Source organism: Fundulus heteroclitus, unplaced genomic scaffold, assembly GCF_011125445.2.
Source record: "Fundulus heteroclitus isolate FHET01 unplaced genomic scaffold, MU-UCD_Fhet_4.1 scaffold_50, whole genome shotgun sequence".
NCBI lineage: Eukaryota > Metazoa > Chordata > Actinopteri > Cyprinodontiformes > Fundulidae > Fundulus > Fundulus heteroclitus.
The window spans coordinates 1,628,384-1,646,555 of NW_023396923.1; the positions used below are offsets into that span (position 1 = coordinate 1,628,384).

Genomic DNA, 18,172 nt, shown 5'->3' on the forward strand with positions numbered 1-18,172 from the left:
GAGGCAGCGTGGGAGGAATCTTTAGAACCTCCGCAGTGTCTGAACTGTTTAAAAGCAGTAGAGCTTTCTGAGCTGTCTAAAATTTTAGCTTCATCTAAACCTTCTACCTGTATGTTAGACCCAATCCCAACCAAGTTGTTTAAGGAGGTATTCCCTCTGATCAGTGGTCCTATTTTAGACATGATTAATCTATCCTTGGTAAATGGATATGTACCACAGGCTTTTAAAGTAGCTGTTATTAAACCTTTACTTAAGAAACCATCTCTTGATCAAGATGAGTTAGTAAATTACAGACCTATATCTAATCTTCTTTTCTTATCTAAAATTCTTGAGAAAGTAGTTGCTAATCAACTATGTGAACATTTACAAAGTAATGACCTACTTGAGGAGTTTCAGTCAGGCTTTAGAGCTCATCATAGCACTGAAACAGCTCTGGTGAAGGTCACCAATGATATTCTCATGGCCTCAGATAATGGACTTGTGTCTATACTTGTCCTGTTAGATCTCAGTGCTGCATTTGATACAGTTGATCACAATATTCTCCTACAAAGACTTGAGCATACTGTAGGGATTAAGGGAAAAGCATTAGGCTGGTTTAAATCTTATCTGTCGGACAGATTCCAGTTTGTCCATGTTAATAATAAATCTTCCTCAAACTCTAGGGTCACTTGTGGAGTACCACAGGGTTCAGTCCTTGGACCAATTCTATTTACTATATATATGCTTCCGATTGGCAAAATTATCAGACAGCATGGGATTAATTTCCACTGTTATGCTGATGACACTCAGCTATATTTATCCATAAATCCTGATGAATCCAATCAGTTACTTCGACTGCAGTCATGTCTTGATGACATCAAAAGCTGGATGACTTTAAATTTCCTGCATTTAAATTCTGACAAGACAGAAGTTGTAATCTTTGGGCCAGAGTCTTCAAAAAATAAAGTTCTTAATCAATCACTTAATCTGGATGGCATTAACTTGGCCTCTGGTAATAAAGTAAAAAATCTTGGTGTTGTTTTCGACCAAGACATGTCATTTAAATCCCATATTAAACAGGTTTCCAGAGTTTCCTTTTTTCACCTCCGGAATATCGCCAAAATTAGAAACATTCTGTCCAGGGGTGATGCTGAAAAACTAGTCCATGCATTTGTTATTTCAAGGCTGGACTATTGTAATTCTTTACTATCAGGAAGTCCACAAAATGAAGTTCGAAGTCTTCAGCTGATCCAAAATGCTGCGGCAAGAGTTCTGATGAAAATCAACCAGAGGGATCATATTTCTCCAATTTTAGCTTCCCTTCATTGGCTTCCTGTTAAATCAAGAATAGAATTTAAAATTCTCCTTCTAACGTATAAAGCCCTTAATAATCAAGCTCCATCATATACCAGAGCTCTGATTAGCCCGTATGTTACTAACAGAGCACTTTGCTCTCAGACTGCAGGTCTGCTGGTAGTTCTTAGAGTCTCTAAAAGTAGAATGGGAGGCAGATCCTTTAGCTATCAGGCTCCTCTCCTGTGGCACAACCTCCCAGTTTTGGTCCGTGAGGCAGACACCCTATCTATTTTTAAGACTAATCTTAAAACTTTCCTTTTTGACAAAGCTTATAGTTAGAGTGGCTCACGTTACCCTGAGCTATCTCTATAGTTGTGCTGTGATAGGCCTAGGCTGCTGGAGGACATCAGGGTCTAATTTTCTCACTCTACTGATTTCTACTGTTCTTCAGTCTACTGTTCTCCAGTTTTGCACTGTATTACATTGAAATGACTGTCGTCATTTCAGCTTTTAACTTTTTGCACTCTCTCTTTTTCTTCATAGTAGGTACACCTGGTCTGGCGTTCTGTTAACTGTGACATCATCCAGGGAAGACGGCTCACCCGCTACTACCATCTAATGTAGAACAGATTACTAGATCAATGTGTGCTTCTGTGCTTTTTTGTCTCTCTTGTTGTGTCTCTGCTCTGTCTTCTGTAACCCCAGTCGGTCGAGGCAGATGGCCGTTCATACTGAGCCCGGTTCTGCCGGAGGTTTTCCTTCCCGTTAATGGGGAGTTTTTCTTCCCACTGTCGCTTCATGCTTGCTCAGTATGAGGGATTGCAGCAAAGCCATGTACAATGCAGACGACTCTCCCTGTGGCTCTACGGTTCCCCAGGAGTGAATGCTGCTTGTCGGGACTTTGATGCAATCAACTGGTTTCCTTATATAGGACATTTTTGACCAATCTGTATAATCTGACCCAATCTGTATAATATGATTGAACTTGATTTTGTAAAGTGCCTTGAGATGACATGTTTCATGATTTGGCGCTATATAAATAAAATTGAATTGAATTGAATCGAATGAACGAGCTGTAGTTGAATATCCGGAAACCGGATGTTAGCAAAGCTAATAGCATTTAGGCTAGCAGACTTTCGGCACTAACTTAAAAAAAAAAACCTTGGCTTTAATTTAGTCGGGTAACACAGACATCAATATCCCATCAGTCTATACAACTTTTATGGAGATAACGTTTGTTATAACCATTAAAACAAACTCGAATTACATCGGCAATGGCATGGCATCAACATGCTAATGGGGGGCTATGTCGGTCAGCCCCATGTGTAAAAAAAAAGGGACAAAGCAGTAGAAGGGAAAATGTTGGTTCTTTCAGCAGCGGCTCCGTGGCTAGCCAACACGTGGTCGAGGGTAGGCTGCCTGCAGTCTCTGACCTGTTTGCCGTTGCAATTTCAGATCCTTTTTGCTCTCAGCTTGGGAAGTGGGTAAATGAGGCCGATCTGCGCCATCTCAAGTGAGAATTCCTGTAAAAGTCTGATTCACCTGGTCAGGTCCTCCAGATGAAGAGAGATTTCTCCCATGTGCTGGCTTGTGGGTCTTTCGGGCCCCATGAGGCCCCATGCCTGGCTGGCTTGTCTAGGGGGACTCTCTCTCTCTCGCTGAGTCCTAGGAAGAAGTGTTGAAGAGACTGAGAGAGTGAGTCCAATGTGGCTTGCAGGGGCGACTGGTCTCCCCAACCCCCCCCCTTCCAGGTCTTGTTCAGTGTGTTGAGACTGAGGGGGTTGTTCTGTGGGAGCAAAGTTTTCCAGCACTGATCGCACCCTGCTGAGGGGGCGGGTCCTTGGTGCCTGTAAAACTTATTTTGCTTCCAATTCAATCTGATTTTGTCCATGGCTCTGATGGCATAACAACAGACTGGGAATATCCTCTATACGGTTATGTTCTTCTTTCGAACCCAAAAACTCTTAAAGCCTTGGACACAGCAAAATATAGTCTTTCCACAATGATTTTGATGTTTGTTTTTTATTAAAAAAAATATACACACAATATTGTCTCTGGAAATGTCTGAATCCACAAGTAAATCCCCAAAATTACTCAAAACGCTCTAGTAATTGGGGTGTGTGTGTGTGTGTGTGTGTGTGTGTGTGTGTGTGTGTGTGTGTGTGTGTGTGTGTGTGTGTGTGTGTGTGTTTGGGACTGTACCCCTGAGGTGGATATACAATAAACCAGGACAGAAAAAATGTGGAGCATGTCCATAAAATCTTGCACAGCTACACCTTAATCATATACTATAATAAGATGTGGGACATTTAAAAGTAAAAATATTTTCCACGGTGCAAACAGTTCCCGGGAAACAATTTTTCTGCAGCACTTGACCCCTGTTTGGTTGAATCAATAGAAAACCTTTTCATGGTGTTTCACACTGGCTTTACTGGAGCCAATGATGCCAAATTCAGTAACATGGAACAAAAAGCCTAATATTAATAGGCAAACCCATAAAACATGACAAAATCCTTGTAAATTGAGACCACCTAACTATGGTTGGATGTAATGTGGTGGCTGTCCTGAAGTGCTGTTGGGAATGCAACAGGGATGCAGGCAGTGTCTGCAAGAATCTGAGGTACCTTTCCAGTAATTTGGAGAATAGGAAATAGTACCAGTGTGGACAACATGTTCTCCTTTGAGTGATGACTATTTGCTTAAATAAAGTGCGATTTACCTGAGCAGAGTCATGAAGGGGAACGCTTGATTCTCATTCCAGAACAGTGAGAGATGGCAACTATGATGGAGGTTGAAGTGGATACATGTCAGCAGAATGCAAAGGATTAATTAAGCAAAAGAACATTTGACTTTTTTTGTAACTTGTCGGCATATTTTCATGTGAACTCATGTCTCTATGTTTTTATGCAGTGGAGAGATCGAGAGTTTCTCTGACGGCCTCAGAAACCAACCCCACCGGCTACATCAATGCCTCTTATGTTACTGTGAGTCACTTTTTACTGCCACTTTAAATATGTCATGTGTAATGTTTTGGAGGATCATTTGGAAGAGCTACAGATGAAGCGTGAGCAGTTAATAGTTTCATTTATAATAATATAATTGAACTTTCTTGATCTCACAATGGAGAAATTCACTTCTGCATTTAACCCATCCCATTGGGGAGCAGTGGGCTGCCACTGTGCAGCACCCGGGGAACAGTCTGGGGCTAAGGGTCTTGCTCAGGGACCCAGAGTGGCAGTCTGTGGGAGTTGATCTCAGAACCTCAGGAACCAAGCGCAATGCTCTAACCCAGGGGTTTTCAAATTCATTGAATGTGAGCCTCCCCTTGGAATACGTAAAGATACCCCCCCCCCCCTGCAGCAAATGCATCTTTCTTTTGTGTTCCTGGAATGCTGTGTTTCAAAAACAGCTGATAGCCCAATACATGTTCTTTTTGTATTTATTTTAACAAAGTACATTCATAAAAAAGGCCTATTCATAAAATATCCATCCAAATATTTCCATCTTACAGGCTACTTTTACTGAAACATCACGGACAGAGGGCATATTTTTAAAGTTGAACTGTCATTAACGCAAATTCATAAATGATTGTTTTCAACAGCAGACAAACTGAACTATACAGACACCAATGTCAAACTGAACTCACGTCAACAGGAGACGTCAACTGAAATAATAATAATAATAAAAAAGATAACCTGAATTTAACAGACGTCAACACATTCCATATTCTGATTTACTTTTTAGGCTACTTATACACAATTTAAACCTATTGCTATCTTAACAACCAAGCATTATATTATTATTATCTCTTATCTGATGTTTGGCACTTTGTTTTATCTTTTGTTAAAGTGATCTTTAAATAATGGTAACAATGATGATGATTATGATCAGAATAAACTTTTGCATCACCTCCCAGAAGCTGGAAAGTGTTATGATATCTTTTTCTGGGATGAACCCGGACACAGCACGCACACACAGAGTCAGTTCTTATGAGTGAGTTTTATTGAATAGTGTGGAAGATGGATGATGAGACCAGAGTCTTTCAATGGATGGAGGTGAAGGGTGTAGAAGCTGGCCGGCAGGAGGAGTGTGGAGAGACTGACCGGGAGGAACTCTGGAGCCGAACACTGGAGAGCAGAACATCTGAGTCGAGCGCTGGAGAGCAGAGCATCAGAGCCGAGCGCTAGAGAGCAGAGCATCAGAGCCGAGCGCTGGAGAGCAGAGCATCAGAGCCGAGCGCTGGAGAGCAGAGCATCAGAGCCGAGCGCTGGAGAGCAGAGCATCAGAGCCGAGCACTGGAGAGCAACACATCTGAGCAGAGCACTGGAGAGCAGAACGTCAGAACCGTGCAGTGGAGAGCCGAACATCAGAGCCGTGCACTGGAGGGCAGAACATCAGAGCCGTGCAATGGAGAGCTGAACATCAGAGCCGTGCACTGGAGGGCAGAACATCAGAGCCGTGCAGTGGAGAGCAGAACGTCTGAGCCGTGCAGTGGAGAGCTGAACATCGGAGCTGTGTTCTGGAGAGCAGAACGTCTGAGCCGTGCAGTGGAGAGCTGAACATCAGAGCCATGTACAGGAGAGCTGAACGTCTGAGCCGTGTTCTGGGGAAAACAAACTGACGGAAAGTCTATGGGCTGACTGTAACAAAACCAGGTTGAACGGACTCTTCAGGCTGACGGTAACAAAACGGAGCTGACAAGAATACTGGCAGAGAACTGAGCGGGAGTGAACGCTATGGACCGGCGACGGGAACAGAAAGAGGTGAGTCTTATAAAGCGGTGGAAACAGGTGGAAGCAGTTGCGGGTTAATTGCAGCCTGCCAGGTGAAACCGATCAGGCTGCGCAGGAACGAGAGAGAGGGAGAGAGGTTCAGCATGCAGCCTATAAGCTGCATCCTGACAGTACCCCCCCCCCCCCCCCAAGGCCGGACACCAGACGGCCCAGAATCTCCACGCAGGGCGGGTGGAGGGGGCCCAGGAAGGCGGGCAAGAGTCGAAACCGAACACGGGGAACCAAAGGGGCCAGAGAACACTGATGTGCCAGAGCACAACCAGGGCGCGGCACATCAGGGAAAGGCACGAACGCTTGACAGCGCCGGGGGAAAGAGCGAGCGCTTGACAGCGCCGGGGAAAGAGCGAGCGCTTGACAGTGCCAAAGGGAAGGAACGGGCGCGACACAGCGCCAAAGGGAAGGAACGGGCGCGACACAGCGCCAAAGGGAAGGAACGGGTGCGACACAGCGCCAAAGGGAAGGAACAGGCGCGACACAGCGCCAAAGGGAAGGAACGGGCGCACGACAGCGCCAAAGGGAAGGAACGGACCAACGGCAGCGCTAAGGAAGGTAACGGGCGTACAGAAACGCCTAGGGAAAGAACGGGCGTATGAAACGCCAAGGGGGAAAGGACAGGCGGACTGACACGTCAGAGCTCAACAGCGCAAGAAAACGCTGGAGCACAACTAACGTACAGAGACACCGGGGGAAAGGAACGGGCGTGCGAAAACGCCAAGGGCAAGGAACGGGCGTATGGAAACGCCAAGGAACGGGCGTGTGACAACGCCAAGGAACGGGCGTGTGGAAACGCCAAGGAACGGGCGTGTGGAAACGCCAAGGAGAGACAACGACGGAGCGTGAGAGGAGCGCTGGGGCCCAAGGGACGAGATCGCCAGGGCGTGAGGGAACCGGCGGGGCGTAAGGGAGAAGTTCGCCAGGGCGTGAGGGAACCGCCAGGGCGCAAGGGAGAAACTCGCCGGGGCGTGAGGGAAACGCCGGGGCACTAGGGAGAAGTTTGCCGGGGCGTGAGGGAAACGCCGAGGCAAAACGGACGCATGACAGCGCCAAGGGGAAAATATAGGCGTACGAAAACGCCAAGAGGGAAAGAACGGACGTACTTAACGCCAAAGGGAAAGAACGGACGTACTTAACGCCAAAGGGAAAGAACGGGCGTACTTAACGCCAAAGGGAAGGAACGGGCGTACTTAACGCCAAAGGGAAGGAACGGGCGTACTTAATGCAAAGGGAAGGAACAGGCGTACGACAACGCCAGAGGGTCACCCGCCGGGGCGCGAGGGAAACACCGGGGCCCGGGGGAAAGAACGCCGGGGCGTGGGGAAAAACGCCGGGGCGCAAGGAAGGAGATTGCCGGGGCGAAAAGGGAACGCCGGGGCACAAGGAAAACAGGAATATCTAAAACACCAGGGAACAAGAACGGAGGGCGCACCAACACGCCGGGGAATCGAGAAAAGAGGGCGTCCTAACACGCCGAGGAACCAAGAATCAGAGGGCGTCCTAACACGCCGGGGAACACTAAATCTAAACGCCAGGAAAACAAGACCTAAACACCAGGGAACTAGAGGGTGAGCTAGGCAGCAACAGGCCAAGCGCGCCAGAGGGCACAGACAGCGACTTAAGCACTGGAGGGCTCTGGCGGCGACCTGCGTGCGCTGGGCAGCGACAGGTTGGCGCACCAGAGGGCTCAGCCGGCGACATAGGAGCGCCGGAGGGCTCTGGCAGCGCCTAAACAAGGGAATAACAAGAACAAGAGGGTAAGCTAGGCAGCAACAGGCCAGGCGCGCCAGAGGGCACAGACAGCGACTTAAGCACCGGAGGGCTCTGGCGGCGACCTGCGTGCACTGGGTAGCGACAGGCTGGCGCACCAGAGGGCTCAGCCGGCGACATAGGAGCGCCGGAGGGCTCTGGTGGCGACCTGCATGCGCAGGGCAGCGACAGTCTGGCGCACCAGAGGGCTCAGCCGGCGACATAGGAGCGCCAGAGGGCTCTGGCGGCGACCTGCATGCGCCTAAACAGGGGAACAACACTGAGACACTAGGGCAAGACAGAACAAAACAACTACGGAAGGGAACTAAACTAACCTAAACAGGGCAAAACATACAACGAAAACAGGAGAAGGGTGTAGGGACGTAGAAAGCGCAGGGACCTTAGAGTGCGCAGGGACCTTTAAGAGCGCTGGACTCCATCCAACGCAGGAACCCATACAGCGCAGGAACCCAGATACCTAAATACTAAAGGGGGAAAAATAAAGACAAACAAAACTAAATAAATAAAAAAAAAAAGAACAAGACTAAAACTACAGGGCTAGGACAGGAATTACAGGGCTGACGAAATTACAGGGCTAAAACCGGATCTACTGGCAAATCAAAACAAGACTGGCAACTGGGAAAGGAACCAAACGCTAAAGCAACACTATGAAACGAAACAGAACAGGGAGATGAGGGCAAGTACGACTAAACTAATGAAAAACTAGATAACTAGAGCTAGAATCTGTACAGAAAGCAAACAGGAAGTCTAAGGTAAAAAAAAACTGGAACTCAAAAACAAAACTCAGAAGACTAAAGGCGAACCTAGAACACTAAATCAGGGCTATGGCTAAAACAAGAAGACGGAGAATAAAACCCGAACTAGCTGACTAAGAAAACCAAAAACTAGACTACTAAAGAAAAACCCGAATGACTACAATAAACCTGGGACACAAAAACCCGGACAAAAACAACTAAATAAAACACAATACTCAAAAGCAACATAAATCTCAAAAAATCCTAAGTAAACCAAAAACTAAGGTTGAGCCAAAACAAAAGAACAGAAGGCGGAAATAATTCTTCTAAAACAATAAAAAATATACAAAAAGACTAGAAACAAAAGCAGAACTAGAACACAACACCAAAAAATAACTCCAAACAAAAACCAGAAGGCGCTGGGCAGCAAAGTCTGAATATGCTGGGCAGCAGCAAAAGTTAGCGCTGGGCAGCGACGGCGAGGAGCGCCGTCCTTTGATGCTGAGCAGCGTGGGAGGCGGACCAGGAAAACAGAGTCAGAGGCGGGGCGTCGCGGATGCGACCCCGGCAGACGAACCAGAAGCGTGGCATCGCAACCTTGCGACCCAGGCGAGACGAACCGGAGGCGAGGCAGATCCTACCAGCTTCTACACCAGGCTCTGTGCGTGCTCGGGTTCATCCCTTGGCCGGTCCATAATGTTATGATATCTTTTTCTGGGATGAACCCGGACACAGCACGCACACACAGAGTCAGTTCTTATGAGTGAGTTTTATTGAATAGTGTGGAAGATGGATGATGAGACCAGAGTCTTTCAACGGACGGAGGTGAAGGGTGTAGAAGCTGGCCGGCAGGAGGCGTGTGGAGAGACTGACCGGGAGGAACTCTGGAGCCGAACACTGGAGAGCAGAACATCTGAGTCGAGCGCTGGAGAGCAGAGCATCAGAGCCGAGCGCTGGAGAGCAGAGCATCAGAGCCGAGCGCTGGAGAGCAGAGCATCAGAGCCGAGCGCTGGAGAGCAGAGCATCAGAGCCGAGCGCTGGAGAGCAGAGCATCAGAGCCGAGCGCTGGAGAGCAGAGCATCAGAGTCGAGCGCTGGAGAGCAGAGCATCAGAGCCGAGCACTGGAGAGCAACACATCTGAGCAGAGCACTGGAGGGCAGAACGTCTGAGCCGTGCAGTGGAGAGCTAAACATCAGAGCCGTGCACTGGAGGGCAGAACATCAGAGCCGTGCAGTGGAGAGCAGAACGTCTGAGCCGTGCAGTGGAGAGCTGAACATCAGAGCCGTGTACAGGAGAGCTGAACGTCTGAGCCGTGTTCTGGGGAAAACAAACTGATGGAAAGTCTATGGGCTGACTGTAACAAAACCAGGTTGAACGGAGTCTTCAGGCTGACGGTAACAAAACGGAGCTGACAAGAATACTGGCAGAGAACTGAGCGGGAGTGAACGCTATGGACCGGCGACGGGAACAGAAAGAGGTGAGTCTTATAAAGCGGTGGAAACAGGTGGAAGCAGTTGCGGGTTAATTGCAGCCTGCCAGGTGAAACCGATCAGGCTGCGCAGGAACGAGAGAGAGGGAGAGAGGTTCAGCATGCAGCCGAAAGAAAAGAGACAAAAATATTTTTCACACCTCACTTAGTAACTCTTAGTAACTCTAATATTTTAGTTTAAATATTTTAGACTAAATATTAAACTTTTTATTTGATTTTCTTTTTTTTTCTTCAATACCACCGTAATGTTTTAGTCATTTCTGCCAAAGGCTGCAGCATTTTGATTTAATCCATCTGAATGCCGTGTTTGTTTGTGGACAGTTTTTGAAGTCGCGAGGGCAGAAACAGCTGAGCGAGCGCACAGCTGTTGTTAAGCGTGGAATGAGCAGGTGCGCGCGAGCTGAGATGGAACTGAGCGCGAGGACAGTGGGTTGAGAATAGTTTTTCAGAGTTGAGAGTGTGCCAGACCGGTTTTGAGCGTTGAGAGTTGTCTTACTGCGCGCTTGATTGGTTCCTGAGCACTCAAACAGAAGGCAAAAATATTGCTAGATAGTGTCACACATAGATATAATATAAGAGTAGACCCCGAATCGACCGCTTTCGCCTATTGGCACTGACGGGATTTGGAGGCGCCATCTTGGGGCGGTCGACTGTTAAGCTCAGTGTAATGTGTTGACCATGCGCAGAATCAATTTTAATCAACTATAACTCGTTGAATTTTTTTTTTCTTTATTTGTATTTTCTTTATTTATAGTTTTAGTATAAAATTATCCTTCAGCAACTGAAAAGGGAAAGAAAAATTGGAAAATAGTACAGCAGAAAGAGATGAAGTAGTTAGTGTCAAGGACGCAATGTTTTCATTCAGCGGCCAATTGGGCAACAGTGCATCGACCCCTTCACCCCTCAGACAGACATGACTCCAAAAATCCCAGGTTCCGATATTACAAGCCCAGTAATAATGACGAAAAACAGGAAGCCCTAGTCCACCCTCGGCAGTAGGTTTCTGAAGGTGAGACTTTGAGATTCGGGGGTGTTTACCAGCCCAGATAAAAGGAATTATAATGGAATATATCATCTTAAAAAAAGAAGCAGTGAGATAAATGGGCATATTTTGAAAAAGATTCGGGAGGACCACCATCTTTACAACATTAACACAACCTATCAAGGAAAGAGGGAGGAGCTTCCACCTGTCCACCATAGATTTAAGATTGTTGATTAATTCCATAAAGTTATGTTTAAAAAGGAGTTTAGGGTCCCTTGTGATATTTACACCCAGATATTCAAAATAACTAGTTGAAACTTTGAATGGGAGGTTACTAAGAAAAGCAGTGTCCAGAAAGGGGCATAAAAAGAATTTTGTCCCAATTAGTAGTAAAACCAGAAAAAGTGCCAATTTTTTTTATAAGAGTAAGAAGCGGAGAAAGAGAGATTGTGACATCTGAAAGAGTCAAGATAACATCGTCCGCATAAAGACCAATGGGACTAACTGTAGCATAGTCCGAAATGCCAGTGATCAACGGATGGGTCCTGATGGAAATAGCAAGGTGTTCCATGGCCAGTGCAAATAGTAACGGTGAGAGACAGCACCCCTGTCTGGTTCCGCAATGTAATGAAAAAGAGGCAGACCTGTCATGATTAGTCAAAACTGAGGATTTGGGGTGAGCGTAGAGCATTTTTAGTAATGTCATAAATTTATCACCACATCTAAATTTTTGGAGAACCAAAAACAAATCGTCCCACTCAATTTGATCAAATGCCTGCTGAGCGTCCAATGAAATAACTTCTGAGGCAGGAAGGTTGTTCCGATACATAACATGTAGGAGTTGACGAGTATTTGAAAAAGAATACCTGTCAGGGATGAAGCCAGTCTGGTCAGGATGGATCAGGCGTGCTATATATTTGTTTAAACGGGTAGCTAATACTTTTGCAATAATTTTTTTGGTCGCAGTGTAGTAAGCTTAAAGGACGGTATGAGTCGACATTAGAGCAATCCCTGCCTTTCTTCAGAATAAGACAGATATTAGCATCATACAAACTCTGAGTAAATACTCCCTCCCTAACTGAAGAGTTCACCATATGCAGAAGAAGAGGGGCAACCAGATCCAAATGACTTTTATAAAATCTATTCCAAACCCATCCGAGCCACAAGCCTTACCAGAAGATAATGAGCGTATCGCAAGTCTACCATGGCGGATTCATACAGAACAGGTACTTTTAAATTATTTAGGAAGTCTTTAACATCAGAACTGATGGCAATTGTCTTGAATGTGTATAAATTGCTGTAATAATTGAAAAAGGCTTCATTTATGAGTTTAGGGTCAGTTAACATTAGCCCAGAGGGGGAATAAATTTTATGAACAGCTCTATCTGCGAGTGTGCCTTTTATTTGTCTGGAGAGCAATCTATCAGGCTTGTCCTCTAGTTCAAAATGTTTTTGTTTAAGTCTGCAAAATGTAATTACCAACTTGTTCCCCAAGCACAGGGCAGTCAAAAGTAGCCGGTCAACGCCGTCTATAGCAGCTCTTGCCACCGCCTACATTTCCCCGATTATACATCCCAAAAATCACCTTTGCATCTGTCTCCACTGAGAGCAACATTAACGAGTGATTGGGTTCCTTGTTCCAACCGAGATGCTCCTTTTCCGATCAAAACACAGATCGGTGTTATGCTGAAAAGTGCATAACACCTCAGGTGTACAGAGCGCCTCCCTCTGTACAACTGAATATCGATGAAGAAAACGGATTAAAATGTGACCAACGCAGTTACTTGTTCTTAAATTAATGATATCAAAATGTTTTATTAAACCTCTTGTGGGAAAAAAAATGTTATTTGGCAGATTTGTTTACAAAATTACGGGTGTTCTGAACTATGGAGGACCAAGTCTTCCATATTTAAAAATAAATACAGAAATAAATAAATACTCAATAAATGAATAAGAAAATAGCTTAAAATTGAATAAAAACAAGTGTGCCTTACATATTTTATCTATTGGCATCAATTTATATTAGTTTCATCTTAAATGGTCACATGATAAGGAATTTATTGATTTTTGTTTATCAAGAGTGCATGGTTCAAAAGTTTTTTGACAGTCCCTAACTGCACCACCGCGTGTGGGAAGAGGGAGCAGCTGAGAGACGCTGGCCGAAATCGGAGTCCCTCAATCAACTGAACCGTGAGCTAGATCCCGCTGACTCCGCGGAGCTTGAATGTCCAATATCCAACTTCAAACCAACTTCACTGCGGTGCTGGATCATCCGTTAAGACGCAGCATGAACCCCAAGTGTTGCAGCTGAGGGGAAAATGTTGGACCGGCTTGATGAAACTCCGCCTTATTCACAAATTAGATGAATAGAATGGATAGAATAATGATAATCTGTAGTGTTTTTTATTGCCTGGATGTGAATCTGATAATTCATATTGTGCCTTTTATAATCAACTACAATATTTTCTTATCAAGCGAGCTGTGCATAGGGTCCAATGTAATTCACCCAGCGCAGTGGGAGACTCGTTTTGGGGAAACTACGATTGTAGTGCACTGTCTGCCTTGCTGTGGTTGCAGAGAGGTGTCTGTTTTGTAGAATAAATCATCCGCCGATGAGTTATTGATCTGGAAAAGCCGAATCTGAAACCACAGAAAAACATTTCAGATCCCAAATGTACAGCGTTCTAATTCTTCCAGTCTATTAGTAGCTTCCCTTAAGAGGTCGGACACTGAACGTCTGCCTGCTGAGTTTGACATTACTAAACAATGCTTTAGTGCCGGGAAAAGCCATGTAGATTTGACCGACGCAGTAAAATGCTAACCAACCAATGGGAAGAAGTTGAGCCCTTAAGACACAGCCCTCCTCATTTGCATAATGAGGCAGAAATGCATACAGAAATGTAAAAACGACAGGCAGAAATAAATAGCATCACAGAAATATATAGGGTAAAAAAATACAAAGGAAGAATAAAACAGACAAAAATATTATAACATGCACATAAATACTTAAAAAATAAGTAATTAATAAATAAAGTTGAAGATTATAACGGACAATAAATAAATATGGTAATTATTACAAAGGCGAATAAATAAAGAAGCTAATTAAAAGAGATATATACATTTATGTCTCACTGTATAATTTTATTTCTACCTACATTTATTAATTTGGTGGCAATTAATTGTATGCTTATTTATTTATTGAGCATTTATTTATTTCTGTATTTATTTTTAAATATGGAAGACTTGGTCCTCCATAATGAACAACATTAAATCCAAAGTTTTTATCCGAGGTACGGCTGATTTATTTGTTGTGGTCTCTTGTCATTCACACACAACAATAAACCGTGAGAGCTGACGTGAGTTTTGAAACTGCAAAGCTTTGTCTTAAGCGGAAGATCAAACGTGCATCTACACAGCACAGCGTTCATAGACCAGTGTGATGCCTTCGCGAGCGTCAGAAAGCTATGGTGCATTCAGGAGCATGGGACATTTCAATCTTACAAGGAAAGAGGCAGAAAACGGAATAGAACTTATCTCATGCAGTAATGTATTTATTCAGAAACTGTCATGATATTTTTCGAGGATGAACCTGGATACAGCACGCACACACAGAGCTAGTGTAGCCGGCCTCAGGCGTGCTACTTGTTTGATTCTGCGTTGTGTAGTGACCACCGCTCAGGCATTCCAGGTCAGCCTACTGATGGCGTATTTATTCTGTACAGAGTGATATGAAAACTGTTCAGCAGCAAATATCATACCCAGCCGACATCAGCCCACCTTCCTCCGTAACAGCCATGAACGGTCTGGTCTGAATTATTACATATTTTAAATCAAGATGAAACAAATGAAGATAACAGAAACACGCCACCAGCAAACCTCCACAATAAGTAATGTATAAAAAAAAACTTGTACATTGTGAAAAATAAAAAAAAGTATAAAACTCCGACATTGAACAAAAAAGTTCAATAAATAAATAAAACAACAACATACCTGTACAGAGTGATATGAAAACTGTTCAGCAGCAAATATCATACCCAGCCGACATCAGCCCACCTGCCCATGACAAAGGGAGCAAAAAAAAATGTAGCATTGCGCGGGAAAAACGGTCGGCTCATTCACAGAAATGCTGCGACAGTAAAACTCTTTCACTCCATAAAAAAACATTCCATTCACCGTTAAACAACTCACAAACATGTTAGCTTTAAAGGCTGTGTAACATTTTTCATTACACTCGAACTTCTAACCAACAAACTAACAAGAGCTCCGCGAAAACTCACCTTCCTCCGTAACAGCCATGAACGGTCTGGTGAAGGAGGAAGTGACGTCACCAGTTATACCCGCAAAAATAAAACTAAACTTTCCGAAAATTATTTTACAGAGTATTTTTCTTTAAAATAATAATTCTAACATAATAATTATTCTAATAATAATTCTAACATAAAACGGAAAATCAAAAAAAATTAATGAAAATATAATATCAAGGATATTTGGTGGAATGAATTTTCTTCCTTCCACGCTACATTCACCCCCCCCCCCCCCCCCCCCCCGAATGACACCAAAATCCTGATTGCTCAACAAAATAACTCAGTCCCATACTGGGAAACCCATACTTAGACAAAAGTAGAATGGGAATGTTCCAAAGAATACTATCTTTATTATCAGCTATAGAACTACCTGTTAACACAGGTCTAGAGAAATTTAAGGGTGATCAAGCCTCAAACTCTCACGGATCAGTATGATGCCGAATACACCAAACCACCCATCTACTTATGTCCCGTGCTTCAACGCAACCATAATAATGGACATCTCACAAATGGAACCAGAAAAGAAAATAAACCATCATCCTTACTAAAACAGTGTAAGTAGAGACTGTGATCTTCTGCGAACTGAGCCGGTAAACTGCCCGATACTAAATGGCTTCTGAGTCATAGACTCAATCAGGCGGTCAACTTTTTTGACAACCCTACCAACTCGTGTCCTAACTCCACCTGAGCCACCTGCTCTGCCAAAGACGTCACTACTCGAACCCTGACCCCCATCAGCTGTGACTACTGCTTCTGTAGGTTCATCTCTTGGGTTGCTTTCTGCTTGGGTCACAGCTAGACCATCACACTCTGTGAGGTCAAGAGTCTCAATCTCAGATTCATGCATGTTCAAGGATTCATGACCCATGCCCAGTGACTCTCCACTGCCACCTGCTGTCTGTTCTTGGCACGGCCGCCCTTGCTCTGGAACAAAAATGCTGATATCCCTCGTTTCACTGGGTATCTCTGCATTGGTTGTGTCTCCTGAATCCTCATCCTCCGCTGTACCCAAGACTCCTACTATAGAAGACAGTTCCCCAGTCTCATCAAAATTGCACATTGTCTCGTTCCTGTCATCATCTGCTGACTGAACCGGCAAGAAACTGACATCCAAGATGAGGTTTCGGTGCACTACTTTTGTTTCCCCTTTTTCACCCTCCAACTTGTAGATGTGTGTCTTGGAGTCCTTGTCTATGACTCTGTAGACTTTTGACTCCCACTTGTCGGCCAGCTTCTTCTTCCCTCTCTCCCCTTTATTAGCAAGGAGGACTCTAACTCCTTTGTTCAGCTGAAATCCCTTGATCTTTTTGTTGTATTCCCTGGCCTGCTTATCCTGTTCCTTCATGGTATGTTTTTGAGCAATACATGCCGCCTCTTTCAAATAGGACATTAGTGTCCTGGCATAACTGCTGTAATCAACCACTACTGGATCCTGCAGGACCTGTTGAAACATGACATCAACTGGTAGTCTCGGGACACGGCCAAACATGAGATGAAAAGGAGCATAACCGGTCGTCTCATGTACTGTCGCATTGTATGCGAGTGTCAATGCCTGTATTTGCTGGGGCCATTTGGCTTTTTCTTTGAGACGTAGTGAACGGAGCATACTCCCCAGAGTCCTGTTAAACCTTTCGGTCCCACCATTTCCCATGGGATGATATGCAGTGGTATGCGACTTGGATACGCCAGACAGCTTTAATAACTCTGTGATAAGCTCACTCTCAAAGTTAGCCCCCTGATCAGTGTGAATCCTCTCTGGGAACCCATACACACAGAAGACATGGTCCCATAGCTTCCTTGCAACTTGTTTTGCTGTTTGGTTTGCACATGGGAAGGCATGAGCCAACTTTGTAAAGTGGTCTGTGACCACAAGAACATCCACAGATTGCTGTCGGTTGTTTTCTGCGCTCCAGAAGTCCAAACACACCAGTTCCATTGGAGCAGATGTCCTGATGCTTTCAAGTGGGGCTCTGGCTGAAGGCTCTGGTGTCTTAGCCAGTATACATCTCTGACAACACTTTACATAGTTTCTGATGTGATGTTCCATCTTTGGCCAGAAGAAGTGCTGTCTCGCCAGATAGATTGTCCTTGCCTGACCTTGATGGCCAGCTAAGTCATGCACCCCGCACAAAGCTTTCTCTTCCAGACATTTGGGTAGAACAAACTGATGTCTCCATTGTTTGCTTAAAGGGTCTTTGATTATTCTGTAAAGAACCCCATCAAGAACCTTGAGTCTCTCCCATTGTTTTAAAAGAACAAGAGCTCCAGGGTCAAAACCCTCTCTTTCCCTTCTGAATGGCCTTCTTTTCCGGCTCAGAAACGGCAGTATTTTAGAAATACTGAGGTCTTGTTCTTGGTTGCGTTGGAGCTCTTCCAGGGAAAAAGCAGGTAATGGCTCCAGTCCTGTTGTGGCAACCTGTTGGACAGTCTGGACTAACTGAACTGCCCTAGCCTCTGTAGACACATTCCACCGGTCATGTACATCAATGATGGCTTTTATAGCTGTATGACCTGGGGAATGAAGTGAGTGAGACTTAGCAGCATTGAATTGTGCTGCTCCTCCTACACAGTGACATTGGACTTTAAGACGGAAGACGTCTTGAATCCCCTGTTCACCAACCCCATCAGACTCAACAAGAAGATCATCATAACACTCAGTGATGAGCCTATGACCAACTGTTTTGGCAAATGGATCTCTGCTGAGAGCGTCTGCCACAACATTCTTGGTGCCTGGGATATGCTTTAAATCGAACGTGTATGGAGCAAGTTTGGCAACCCAGCGCTGTTCGCAAGCATCAAGCTTTGGCTTCGTCATAATATATGTTAATGGA

At 44.9% G+C, this 18,172-nt stretch overlaps 1 protein-coding gene and 1 long non-coding RNA gene across 4 annotated transcripts in view; one reads left to right on the forward strand and one right to left on the reverse strand.

The window, feature by feature from the left end:
• Positions 1-18,172, forward strand: part of ptprz1b (protein tyrosine phosphatase receptor type Z1b) — a 204,205-nt gene that overhangs the window by 166,295 nt on the left and 19,738 nt on the right. For all 3 annotated transcript variants that reach the window (XM_036132404.1, XM_036132402.1, XM_036132403.1), the window contains one exon: positions 4,186-4,259. In XM_036132404.1, coding sequence (XP_035988297.1) covers positions 4,186-4,259 — 74 coding nt within the window. The remainder of the gene's footprint in view (positions 1-4,185; positions 4,260-18,172) is intronic.
• On the reverse strand, positions 14,720-15,558 carry LOC118560880. The gene is made up of 2 exons (XR_004929665.1): positions 15,315-15,558; positions 14,720-15,090 (listed from the first exon to the last, which is right to left on the reverse strand). It is a non-coding gene; the product is annotated as an uncharacterized LOC118560880 (long non-coding RNA).